Genomic DNA, 13,973 nt, shown 5'->3' with positions numbered 1-13,973 from the left:
ATTTCTAATTTTATTGATTTGAGTCCTCCCTCTTTTTCTTGATGAGTCTGGCTAATGGTTTATCAAGTTTATCTTCTCAAAGAACCAGCTTTTAGTTTCATTGATCTTTGCTATTGTTTTCTTTGTTTCTATTTCATTTATTTCTGCTCTGATCTTTATGATTTCTTTCCTTCTGATAACTTTGGGTTTTGTTTGTTCTTCTTTCTCTAGTTCCTTTAGATGTAACATTCGATTGTTCATTTGACATTTTTCTTGTTTCTTGAGGTAGGCTTGTATAGCTATAAACTTCCCTCTTAGAACTGCTTTTGCTGCATCCCATAGGTTTTGGATCGTCATGTTTTCATTGTCATTTGTCTCTAGGTATTTTTTGATTTCCTCTTTGATTTCTTCAGTGATCTCTTGGTTATTTAGTAACGTATTGTTTAGCCTCCATGTGTTTGTGTTTTTTACGTTTTTTTCCCTATAATTGATTTCTAATCTCATAGCATTGTGGTCAGAAAAGATGCTTGATATGATTTCAATTTTCTTAAATTTACTGAGGCTTGATTTGTGACCCGAGATGTGATCTATCCTGGAGAATGTTCTGTGCGCACTTGAGAAGAAAGTGTAACCTGCTATTTTTGGATGGAATGTCCTATAAATATCAATTAAATCTGTCTGGTCTATTGTGTCATTTAAAGCTTTTGTTTCTGTCTGGATGGTCTGTCCATTGGTGTAAGTGAGCTGTTAAAGTCCCCCAGTATTATTGTGTTAACTGTCGATTTCCTCTTTTATAGCTGTTAGCAGTTGCCTTATGTATTGAGGTGCTCCTATGTTGGGTGCATATATATTTATAACTGATATATCTTCTACTTGGATTGATCCGTTGATCAATATGTAGTGTCCTTGTCTCTTGTAACATTCTTTATTTTAAAGTCTATTTATCTTATATTAGTATTGCTACGTCAGCTTTCTTTTGATTTCCATTTGCATGGAATATCTTTTTCCATCCCCTCACTTTCAGTCTGTATGTGTCCCTAGGTCTGAAATGGGTCTCTTGTAGACAGCATATATATGGGTCCTGTTTTTGTATCCATTCAGCGAGCCTGTATCTTTTGGTTGGAGCATTTAATCCATTCATGTTTAAGGTAATTATCGATATGTATGTTCCTATTACCATTTTCTTAACTGTTTGGGTTTTGTTTTTGTATGTCGTTTTCTTCTCTTGTGTTTCCCACTTAGCGAAGTTCCTTTAGTATTTGTTGTAGAGCTGGTTTGGTGGTGCTGAATTCTCTTAGCTTTTGCTTGTCTGTAAAGCTTTTGATTTCTCCATCGAATCTGAATGAGATCCTTGCTGGGTAGAGTAATCTTGGTTGTAGGTTCTTCCCTTTCATCACTTTAAGTATATCATGCCACTCCCTTCTGGCTTGTAGAGTTTCTGCTGAGAAGTCAGCTGTTAACCTTATGGGAGTTCCCTTGTATGTTATTTGTCCTTTTTTTCCTTGCTGCTTTCAATAATTTTTCTTTGTCTTTAATACTTGCCAATTTGATTACTGTGTGTCTTGGCACGTTTCTCCTCAGGTTTCTCCTATATGGGACTCGCTGTTCTTCCTGGACTTGGATGACTATTTCCTTTCCCATATTAGGGAAGTTTTCGACCATAATGTCTTCAAATATTTTCTCGGGTCCTTTCTCTCTTCTCCTTCTGGGACCCCTATAATGCGAATGTTGTTGCGTTTAATGTTGTCCCAGAGATCTCTTAGGCTGTCTTCATTTCTTTTCATTCTTTTTTCTTTATTCTGTTCCACAGCAGTGAATTCCACCATTCTGTTTTCCAGGTCACTTATCCGTTCTTCTGCCTCAGTTATTCTGCTATTGATTCCTTCTAGTGTATTTTTCATTTCAGTTATCGTATTGTTCATCTCTGTTTGTTTGTTCTTTAATTCTTCTAGATCTTTGTTAAACATTTCTTTCATCTTCTCGATCTTTGCCTCCATTCTTTTTCTGAGGTCCTGGATCATCTTCACTATCATTTTCTGAATTCTTTTTCTGGAAGATTGCCTATCTCCATTTCATTTAGTTGTTTTTCTGGGGTTTTATCTTGTTCCTTCATCTGGTACATAGCCCTCTGCCTTTTCATCTTGTCTATCTTTCTGTGAATGTGGTTTTTGTTCCACAGGCTGCTGGATTGTAGTTCTTCTTGCTTCTGCTGTCTGCCCTCTGGTGGATGAGACTATCTCTATACTGATCTTTCTAATATAAGATTACAGGTGTTTTTCCTTTACTGAAATTGTTTTATATTATGCTTGTATCTTTTTTCACACTGAAAACCTTGCCTAGCAAGGGTATTACCAAATTACTATAACTGATTATTTGCTTTCTTATAAATCTACCCATATTATTTTAAAGAAATCAATATAAATGTTGCAAATACAAGATTATTGAAAAAAGCTTAAAATTTCTTTGTAGCTCTTTTTGTCTTTAGGATAGATCCAGTATGACTATACAGTCAAGATACTGTTTTTTAAAGCCACATGAATGAATCATTGCCTTTCTTTAGTCATATCATCAATTTGATATACAGTTAAGTTAATTTGCTTAAACTTAATTTAACTTTTAGGGATTGTTCTTTTTTCTATTTTATTTTATATTTTTAAAAATTTTATAAAACAATACTTTAAATCATGCATCCAGTTAGGAACTCTTGTATTAACTATATTTTTCTGAGATATAATTAGCAGATATTTTCCTCAGTTTGTCCTTTGTCTTTGTCTTTGCTTATGATATTTTTTCGTCATGCATAAGTCATTCATATGTATTTTTAATGTAGCTAAATTTATTAGTCTCTAACTTGCTTTTTAAATGTGAGCCGTTTTTATTACAATTTTCTCATTCCTCGATTAAAGAGAAACCTATCCATATTTAATTCAAGTATTTGTAGGGTTTTCACTATTATATTTAGATCTTGCATCGATTTGGAAATTATTACTTAATAGTACTTTATTTTTAAATATTAGGCACTAGGGATATAATGTGACCAGAGCAACAATATCTAGTTTCTTTCAGAGCAAATGTTCCATTGATGTACGACAGACCACAAAATTTCATATAATGGAAAATGTTATAAAGACAATAAAAAAGATGAAGTGTAGATACAGGCTAAAGAGATGCCTCTCTGATAAGATGATATTTGAGCTGATTTCTGAAACACAAGGTGAAGCCAGCCATATCAAGGCCTGGGGCAGAACTGTACAGGCTGAGGGAATACTCAGTACAAAGGCACTGAGGAGGAATAGACCTTAATGCTTATTAAATGCTTAGTATGAACCAGGCACAATACGGAAACACTTTACCTGCATTATCTCATATATTTCTTCTAAGAGCCCTTTGGGGTAGGTATCTATTAGCACCATTTTGAATATGAAGACCCTGAGTTTGGGAGAGTTTAAATTATTGGCCTCTTCTCAGTCTCTAACTTGGTTTAAGGTCTCACAGTGCAGTAGTAAACCCTTGATTTTTCTCTCTCCAGGCTTTCATGAGAAGGACAAGAAGCCGTATTGCCGGAAGGATTTCTTAGCCATGTTCTCACCCAAGTGTGGTGGCTGCAACCGCCCAGTGCTGGAAAACTACCTTTCAGCCATGGACACTGTCTGGCACCCAGAGTGCTTTGTCTGTGGGGTCTGTATACTCACTTATCTCTTGGATTTAGGGAAAGTCAGGGTTCTCCTTTCTGAGAGGCAGCTGGTAAGAGGGTTCACAGCTCGGGATGAGAACTTGACAGGGGCCTTCTTAAAAGGAACACAAAACACAGCCTCCATTGTGGGCACTTGCTTGTCTGTCTCGCAATATTCTAGCCTCTGTCTGTCAAGAACCCAAGTGAATTCCTGCACTGGCAGGAAACTGGCAGGGATTTCAAGGCTGAAGTTTTGCTGATGCTTTTACTGCTTGACATCTGCCTCCCTTTTCTTTTTCTTCTCTCCACCACCCCACCCAGGACTGCTTTAGCAGTTTTTCTACTGGCTCCTTCTTTGAACTGGACGGACGTCCCTTCTGTGAACTCCACTACCATCACCGCCGAGGAACCCTTTGCCACGGGTGTGGGCAGCCCATCGCTGGTCGCTGCATCAGTGCCATGGGCTACAAGTTCCATCCTGAGCACTTTGTATGTGCTTTCTGCCTGACGCAGCTGTCGAAGGGAATCTTCAGAGAGCAGAATGACAAGACCTACTGTCAACCCTGCTTCAATAAGCTCTTCCCACTGTAATCTCAGCTATATCTACACCCTCTTCTGATTTGCTATAAAATTTAAACCAAGAGAGGAAAGAGTGCATTTGTACTTACCGACCTTCTACTCAATAGGCTTACAGAGAAAGCAAGGGTGATGAACAAATAAGGGAACGTCTAGATGTTACACGACTAGGCTTGTGGTATTAAGTTTTGATTTAAAGTCTTACTTTTTGTTTTATCAGGTACTTGAATTTAGATCTGGGACCTGCTGTCTAGTGCCTCTGCAGATGTATTTTCCACATGCACACATTCATTCCACACTGGTTTACTCACATTTCTCCATCTTCACCCCTATGATGACTCTACTCAGATATTCTCTTTTCTGGCCCTCGTAACTGGGTCTTTTAAGCTACCCGCGTTTCCCTGTGACTCACTTTCTCACAATCACTGCTGCAGACTTTATTCTTGCTGCTGGGAATCATGATATCACTCTTAAGCTCCTTGCATTTCCTTTCAGCGTATTTCTTTTTCAAGAGAAAGTAGATTTTTAACTGGACAACTTTGAATACTGACATCATTGATAAAGTAGCTTATGGTTTTAGTGACTCAATGTCATATTACTTTGGTAAATAAACTTTCTGCTTCCCATGTTATATACTAGGCACAATGTACAACTAAATTTGTACCATCCTCTTGTTTACTTCCATACAATGGACACTTCGTTTAAATCAAAAGAAATTAAAAGCGGGGACTCCTAGCCACTAACTTTTCTCTTAATTTGGGCTCATAACCTTCACTTTATTTTATTTTTTGCACTTTGGTGATTGATTAAAAGACGGCAAAGCTTCTTAAAAGTTTTTCATCACTTTGTTTACCTATGGAAAAAGTGATTTCCACTAGGCAATCCCAAATTCATACTTGCATGTGTATGCATATCTCCAAACTCATAAATTTGTATCTATTTGTCCAATTTTCTTGTATATCAATTATATCTCAATAAAGCTGTTTGAAAAAATGAAACATGCATCTTCCTTAATTCATAGTTTTCTCATAAAGACAAACAAGATGGCTGTTCTTAGAGCATCTCTGAAGAAAGATGCTATAAAACCTCATTTCACCATTTTCCAGTTAGAATTAGGAAATCCCAGGCCCACCTAAAAAAAATCTCCACTTAATTATTTTTTCCTCTGAAAAATATTATAAGTAAAATTGTACAGGGCTTCCCTGGTGGCGCAGTGGTTGAGAGTCCACCTGCCGATTCCGGGGACACGGGTTCGAGCCCTGGTCCAGGAAGATCCCACATGCTGTGGAGCAACTAAGCCTGTGTGCCACAGCTACTGAGCCTGCTCTCTAGGGCCCGCGATCCACAACTACCGAGCCCACGAGCCACAACTACTGAAGCCCACGCGCCTAGAGCCTTGCTCTGCAACAAGAGAAGCACCGCAGTGAGAAGCCTGCGCACCGCAACGAAGAATTGCCACCACTAGCAGCAACTAGAGAAAGCCCATGCAGCAACGAAGACACAACGCAGCCAAAAATAAATAAATCAATATATTAAAAAAAATTTTTTTTAATTACTGAGGAAAACTCCTTCACTGGAGGTATTTTTAAAAATAGGGCTGAAGTTGGTGTCTTTAGATTATTAATGTGGGCCCAGAATCTCTTGGAGAACTGAAATGGATTAATGATTCTTGCTAAGCTGTATCATTTTGGTCTCCTTTATTGGAACGGATGATAAGGGGCTTTTGAAAATTAAAAGGAAGTAGTAACAGTTAATTCTATAAAATGGGAACTCCAAAGGCATCCAAACTACGTGGGAGGTCACCCAGGTAGTGAGCCAGCAGCTGGGTTTTTGTCCTGTTGGGCTGGCTGAGAACCAGACTAAGCAAAATATATGTCCGATCTCTAAACATCCTCTTTACTGCATGTGACTCTGTGATGTCATTTGCAGATGTTAATATGGTTGCTTTGGGAATTTGACAAAGGAAACTTGGGTTTTAACCCTTAAGAAAGAACATTCAGGGGCTGACTTTTTTTTTTTAAGGATTAGCTGTTTTGAGATTTCAGTAGAATCTATGCATTTAAAAGTTTCGAAGAAAAACCAGAGTTTACTAAGGTGAAATTAAGAAGTGCAAACTTTTTCTTTTCATAATGAAAGTAAGTGGTTATATATTTGTTCAAAAGGAGATGCTGCCTTCAGGACCAGGGTTTTAGCAACAAGGAAACCACTCAAAATTTTAAAGCTCGCCTGTTTATAAAAATACTATTATCACACTGATATATACCTGTTGACTCTTGGTTCTGAGTAAGTTATAGCTTTTAAAATATAAACACAGGGAACTCTACCTAATGCACTGTGGTAACCTAAATGGGAGGGAAGTCCAAAAGGGAGGGGATACCTGTATGTGTATGGCTGATTCATTTTGTGGTGCAGTGGAGGCTAACACGACATTGTAAAGCAACCATACTCCAATAAAAATTAATTTAAAGAAAAATGTAAAACCTACCCTCAAAAGACAGGTTTTTCCCACCTGTGAGGCTATATATTTTTATAAAAGAATGTGCCATAGATTGGGAACTCTGTTCTCAAGGAGGAAATCCTCGGTTTGGCCAATGATTGTTTGGAATAAGTACAGAGTCCTCCAAGGTGATACGTTGATAAAGATGGCAATCATTTTTCTATACGAGTTCTAGCACGTAACCTTGTAGGATGGCTGCTGGCTACAGGCTCCCTGTTTGTGACCAGCAGAGGGAGAGAGAGTACTTTTCTCTATCTTTGCAAGCAAAAGTCCTGAGATCATCCTAACTGTACTAGCCTAGGTCACATACCCACCAGTGATTTTTGCTGGGGACTTGTACTACGCAGCTTGCCTTAAACCAGACTAGATCATTTCCAGAGTTAGGGGCAGGACTAAGTTTCTAAAAACACAGGGGCTCTGTGGAGGAGATGTGAATATTGAAATATCTGGGTACTGGTAAAAAGAGGGCAATCTTGAATTTATATGACTCTATGTTCGAAAACAAAAATATTAAAGAGCTTCTGAGTTTCAAGATAACATGGAAGGTAAACTAGATCTTTCCAGTGCCCTGAGGGAACATGCCTGAGAACTTTACAGGATGTAAAAGCAGAGGAGAGCCAGGAACAGGATGTTAAAAGCAACATATGGCAGAGATACTGACCTTCCCTAGGCCCTGGGGGGTGGGTGGGGCGGGGCACGGCATTAAGAAACATCAAAAAGCAGCTTCAGTGTGAGAATCTGAGAAGGGAGATCTAGCTGAAATAAAGGTGAGAAGGAGTGACAACTCTCTCCAGGGGCAAATGTCTCAGGTGTGAGCAGGTCCTTAATAAGGGCAGAGGTGGCAGCCACCTAAAATATGAAGCTAAAAAGGTGACTACTTACCCTCAAAATATTGTGGAGGTTGTGTTATTAGATAAAACTCTCCATCAGGGCAGCATGTAAGTGCTGAGAACCCAGAGGTCAAAGGGGAAATGGAAATCTACTGGGATCCCCTGGAGGAGGAAGAAAGAAGCCTCAGATCAGTGCTGGTGCTGGAGTTGTGCTTGTTACAAATGTATAATTTTGCCCAGAGGCAGCAATGTCTCAATCTATTCGGTAAAATACTGTTAATGGAGGAGGTTCCTCCTCCCCAGTTATGGTAAATGCATAGTGTTTAAATCAACTTCCTGTGAAAAGACATCTCGTAACTGCATTTAGGTTGACAGGCCATGGACTCTGATACTTGCATAGACATTCTGGCATCCTGGCGAGAGCAGTCCATCTTGCCTCCCTATTTTAGGTATCACCAAATCTCAACAAATATTGCATTCTAGGAATAACATTTCTGCCTGGGAAAACTATCCCAATTCCAGTGAGAGATATCTCAGATCACGGGTGTAAATGATACAACTCCTATAGCTGAGAATGAACAAATCAGACAGGACTTTACTTCCTGTAAACTTTAGCTCAGAGTTGGTGAGACAATTTGATTTTGGATTTTATTGCCTTTGGACTTTGATATGCTATGTTGCATTATATGACGGGGCTAACTGGGGATATGAAATAGAATGGAAGTACATTTCTCAGCATCATTTTTTTCAGTCTAGTTTCTCCACAAGGAACTGCATGGCTCCCATTTTTCAGTCCATGTGCTTAGGTGGGGCTGACTTTACGCTCAGCTCCAAGGCTCAGGCCTGACCAGTAAATGTTCTTTGTTCTTCTTGATCAAGGTGATTGGATCAGGGGTAGATATGTGACCCTAGCAAAGCCAATCAGATTGCTCCCCAGGACCTTCCCTGGAATTATTGGGAAAGAGGCCCCTGATTTGTTTAGGATTCTGGCTCGGAGGATATTTAAAGCCCTTTGCTGCTGAGAAGCAGTATCTTTAGCATCACTTGGGGAGCCTGAGAACGAAGCCTACACAGAGGAAAGTAGAGATAAATAATGGAGAGGCAACGTCTTCTTTTTTTTGAGCCACTCAGTCTTAGCATATCAGCATCTTAGCTTCAGACTGGGAAGCTGTAACTTTTCTTTTTTCGCCTCAGCCGATTTGAGTTGGAATTGTGTCACCAATTAATTGAGTAAGCAGAACAGACATATTCTTTCTTTTGTAAACTTAAAGTATTGTGAAAAAATGAATAAATGAGCAAGTAAACGCTATAGTGGTACAGAACGTACACTGCATGTCACCACGAAAAACAAATAGACCAAAAAACTATCTGCTCACTGCCCAGTACTTTTTACATTAGAGCACAGTGAAAGGCTGTATTTTAAGTCTGAGGCATCCTGTGCATAGCTCATATATTTAGAAAACAAACTTCTTGTTCCTGTCCAATTTGTTAGTAAAGTTGAGTAATGTGTATCAATATCACTAAGGGGGCAAAAAAGAGGGAAGGGTGCTGCCATCCTCTGAGATGCAAAAATGTGTTGAAAATCATGTTATATATGCTCCTTTGTCTAGTGCCCCTGCATAGAAAATAAGTAGATCTTTAATGTTACTGTAATGCTGTGTATTTGTAGTGAAAAATAGTTTAAAAGGGAGCTTAGAGAGAGAGACATTTTCCTAAAATAATCTGAAAATTTTGAAAGAGAGGGAAAGAAGGAGGGGAGAAAGTTATGGGATATACAAGAGAACTTGTGAGTTGGACAAGGTGAAATTTCCAGAGCTTCCAGTAAAGAAGGAAACATGAAGGGTGACGTACAACACACTCTGTGGGGAACAGTGGTTGTAATGGGGATCCTGTTACTCAGTTAATTCCCTTATGCAAATTGCCTGGGGACACTACCTTTCATCCTGGAGTGTCTTTTAGTTTGGGTTTTCCTAGAAGTGGACCCTGAGACTAGAATTCGTGTGCAATAGTCTATTTAGGAGGGTGTTGCTGGATGTACAGGTGGGGGGGGGGCGAGGGAATGAGACAGCAAAGGGCCAATTCAGCGTTCGTTAATGAACAGGTTGCTGCTGGGGAAGTTGGAGCTTAACACTCTTCGTGCCCTCTGAGGTTTATTGTAGACCACGTGGGATGCCTTCTAGTCCCCCCTCCCCCTGCCTCTGCCTCCCTCTATGCAAGCTGGACATGCTTCTGACCAAAGAAAGCCTTTAGTCTGAGTCACAGGTGCTTGCAGTAGGAAGCATCAGCGTGCCCCTGGCCATGAGTACCACCAGATACGGAAATTTAGAGCACCTGTTGGGGAAAGTTATAAGGAGGTAAGCATGTAAGAAAAAATTCACTGGAAAGGTCTTCGAGTCACTGATGATCACATTTGGAATGGGTCGTAAGCCATTCGTTTGCAGAATTTTAAAATGTTCCCAGTTCTAGAAAGCTTAATGCATTACACTAGCTTACAGCTAGTGTAGTAATGGCGGAGGGGATTTAGGGAGGAAGAGAGTGGGCAATGGGATTATTATTTCCGTTTTACCTATGGAAAAATGATCAATTACATGAATAGGCCAAGATCACTCAATTTTAGTGATAGCACTAGAACCAGGACAATGTCTGTTTAGTATCCCTTGCCTGGGACGCTTTGTCTTAGGCTTTACTTCAACAGTGTAAAATACATCTCAGAAATATGTCCCATGAGGTGAATTTTCAAGGGATGAGTGAGGGCACCAGGGCAGGAAGGGTGATCCAGTGGTGCAACCTGTGTTGTTTAGGGGTATAGTGGCAAGAACTGTAGCCTTGGTATCAGACAGTTCACAGGCCAATTGTACCACTTACAAATTATGTAAACATTAGTTAAGCTATTTATCTTCTCCGAGCTTCAGTTTCATAATATGCTCAATGTGGGTAATAATGCCTCCCACGTGGGTTCGCTGTGAGGATTAACCAAGATAATAAGTGCGAAAGAGCTTTGTAAACCTCCAAGAGCCATACATAAAAGGCATTAACAAAATAGTCCAAGAGATATGCAAGGAAGTCAGTATAGCTTCCCCCTGCAGAATTTCCATGGAGACTGTGAAACCATGGCAGGCTTTTAGTTGTTTTTGGATGATTTTAGAAATCTTTTTTAGGGATAAGGATGAAAGCTGATGGAATTGAAAATGCTGGGAGATTAGGAGAAGAGCTTCAGTGTGAGCTAAAAATCTTCCTTTGCAGCAACATATTGACAAAGTGATGCTCAAGACAGAATGATTTCCATGGCACAGGAAATCCATCCAGTTAGCTGCTTCCCCTAGATAGAAAACAGCGAACCCAGGTTAAGGAAGCAGAACCAAGGAAAAAGAGTTCAGGAACCTTCCAAGGCCAGGATGTTCACTGCCTGTCAATGGCTTAACCATAATTCAAGCGAAATTCTCAGGCATCATTATTACTTGTATTGGTTTTGCCAGAGGTGCTATACCAAAACACCACAGACTGGATGACTGAAACAGCAGAAATTTATTTTCTTATAGTTCTAGAGGCTGGAAGTCCAAGATCCAGGTGTCGACAGGTTTGGTGTCTCCTAAGTTCTCATTCCTTGTCTCGCTGATAGCCACCGTCTCTCTGTTGTCCTCACATGTCCTTTCCTCTGTGCATGTGTCTCCCTGGTGTCTCCGCCTCTTCTTATAAGAACAACGGTCCTATCGGATTAGGGTCCCACCCTTATGGCCTCATTTAATCTAAATTACCTCTTTGAAGGCCTTATCTCCAAACACAGACACATTGGGAATTAGGGCTTCAACACATAGTTTTTTTTTTCTTTTAATCGAAGTATAGTTGATTTACAATGTTGCATTAGTTTCAGATAAACAGCAAAGCAACACATGGACTTTGGTGGGACACAATTCAGTTCATAATATTAAAAGGATACAGTGGCAAAGATACAATTCCACATGCTTTCTGGTCATAAGCTTGGTGGCTTCATTCTGTTATCTAATTCCAAACTCACCAACAGGCAAATTTTGATCCTTTTTTTTTATTAAATAGACACTTTATTATATACACAGGTCATAAAGTCCCAGACTTACCATTAGCCACATAAATATAGACCCTGCTCGCTGTTTAATATTATCAAGCTTGTACAACTTTAGCATGGTTTTGAGGCCAGCAACCTCAGTGTCTGTCTAAGTGGGGGTCTGATCTTGCTGAGATGTACTATCACTATTTCTGTTCTCATCACCAACAGCTTTCTTTTGTTCAGTGAATACAGCTCTTTGATTCTGCTCTTTTCTACACGGAAATCTAATTTTGTATCTGTTCTGATTTTTATCGCTTCATCCATAACTTGTTTTAATTGATATAGTTCAAGTTTCATTCTCTCATTTTCTGCTTTGAAGAATGGAAATTTGCTCCTCTTCATAATAATTGTATCCTTTTTCACTTTAGCAACCTGAGACATTATCTGCTGAAGAATGATGTCCTGCTACATCTTGGTGACATATCTTTGTAGATGAGATCCATGTTGGCCTCCAGGATCTTGACCAATGCAGATGCAATGATTTCTGCTTGTCGAGTAGTAAACCCATTTCCTTCAAGTAAACACACTAAGGCATGGGTTTATGGCTCATTTGGGACTGATGCATTTGAACTTTAGTTAAAATACGGTGACAGCTTTTTTTTTTACAATTTTTATTTTTATTTATTTGTTTATTTTATTTTTTGGCTGTATTAGGTCTTCATTGCTGTTCATGGGCTTTTCTTTATAGTTGCGGCAAGCAGGGGCCACTCCTCGCTGGGGTGTGTGCGCTTCTCATTGAGGTGGCTTCTACTGTTGCAGAGCACAGGCTCTAGGCACGTGGGCTTCAGCAGTTGCAGCTCACGGGCTCAGTAGTTGCAGCATGTGGGCCCTAGAGGGTGCGGGCTTCAGTAGTTGTGGCTCGCGGGCTCTAGTAGTTGTGGCTCGTGGGCTCTAGAGCACAGGCTCAGTAGGTATGGCACACGGCTTCGTTGCTCCGCGGCACGTGGGATCTTACCAGACCGGGACACGAACCCGTGTCCCCTGTAACGGCAGGCGGACTCTCTACCACTGCACCACCAGGGAAGCCCTGGGGGCAGCTTTATGATGTGGGTCTTGACTTCAGGTGTAGGCTTCTGTCCAGCTCTACTGCTTACTAGCTCTGTTACCTTGTGCAATATCGTTTGACTTTTTATCATCTCTTTGTTCATTCACTCAGTGGACATGAACATCTCTTTTGAGATATATTGTGGAAGATAAAGCTGCGTTAGAAGGGTAGCTCTAAGGATAATCAGAGTTGAGAAGTATTTTTTGGATGTTTGTGTGCTGAGAGGACGAAGGTCACAGAGATGGAGATATCGGAGGCTTAAGATGAATAAGGTAATCAAACTAGATACAACAGGGGACAGATGAGATGGAGGCTGAGATGAGGTGTTATCCTCAGGAATAAGGATGGTCCATCTTCTATGAGTTTACATATGCAAATGTGCTGTGATACAGCCGATGGCTGCTGGTTTCCTCTTTAAAGGCAAGGGGGAGATATATTTCAAAGCACCAGTTTAAACTGTTTCTTTTTTATTTTTCACTAACAAAGAAGCCCTCAGGGTTTGCAGATCTACAAATAGATAATTTTCCTTTTTTATTCTTAATGAGAAGCATACAGTGTTTTTTAACATTACCACATCTGGTGATCTGAATGTTAGTTTGGTGAGTTAAAGACAAATAAATTTGCCCTAAGTGAGCTCCTCAAATGACATCCCTGTTCCTAGTCCAATTTCTTAAATAGAAAATCAGGTAGGATTTGCATAATTTGGTAGGCAATTACTGTTTACAGGACTGTTCTAGGTTCCAGGGGAAAACCTAAGATAGTAAGACTTAGTCTCTGACTTCAAGGAGCTTACAGTCTAGGAAGAGTCACACATTCAGCCCTAATATGAGTTTGTCCATACAGGAGGGTTTCTTCCTTGGCAGCAGAGGTCAGGGCAGTGAAAGACGAAGGACCTACAGGTGGGAAACGTGGAAGTATTTGGTTCTGGGAAAGGAAACAAAAGGAGGAAATTTGGAAAAGTGATATAAAGAGAAGGAGGCACACATGTTTCTCAGAACCTCAGAGAAAAACTTCATGGTAGAGAAGGCTCTAATTTGAATCTTCACGTGGAAGCAGGAAAAGAAAACTGGGGCATTCCAACCTGGGGCAGGGGTGTGGGGCAGGGTGGAGAAGCATGAAGTAAGGCAAAGGGGAAAATGTGCCTGATATGGTAGGTGGAGAAAGGAGCTCCTTTATTGAGGATCTAAGGTGTGTCTTTCCGGGTGTGCGTGGATAAAGTAGGATACTTGGTAGTAATAAAGAGAATAAACATAATCACACTATTACATATAAAATAGATAATCAACAAG

General features: G+C 40.0%; 1 protein-coding gene and 1 pseudogene across 6 annotated transcripts in view; one reads left to right on the top strand and one right to left on the bottom strand.

The window, feature by feature from the left end:
• The window catches only part of LPXN (leupaxin), a 43,421-nt gene extending 38,201 nt beyond the window's left edge, over positions 1 to 5,220 (top strand). For all 6 annotated transcript variants that reach the window (XM_032639186.1, XM_032639189.1, XM_032639188.1 and 3 more), the window contains 2 exons: positions 3,509 to 3,657; positions 3,974 to 5,220. In XM_032639186.1, the coding sequence (XP_032495077.1) occupies positions 3,509 to 3,657; positions 3,974 to 4,243 (419 nt within the window). In that variant the 3' untranslated portion in view covers positions 4,244 to 5,220. The remainder of the gene's footprint in view (positions 1 to 3,508; positions 3,658 to 3,973) is intronic.
• Positions 5,221 to 11,616: 6,396 nt separating this feature from the next.
• LOC116758396 lies at positions 11,617 to 12,175 on the bottom strand (annotated as a pseudogene).
• Positions 12,176 to 13,973: the final 1,798 nt, after the last annotated feature.

The sequence above is a fragment of the Phocoena sinus genome, chromosome 8 (assembly GCF_008692025.1).
Source record: "Phocoena sinus isolate mPhoSin1 chromosome 8, mPhoSin1.pri, whole genome shotgun sequence".
Taxonomy (NCBI): domain Eukaryota; kingdom Metazoa; phylum Chordata; class Mammalia; order Artiodactyla; family Phocoenidae; genus Phocoena; species Phocoena sinus.
Note: the sequence above shows the minus strand (reverse complement) of the source record. Positions and strands in the feature narration are given on the sequence as shown.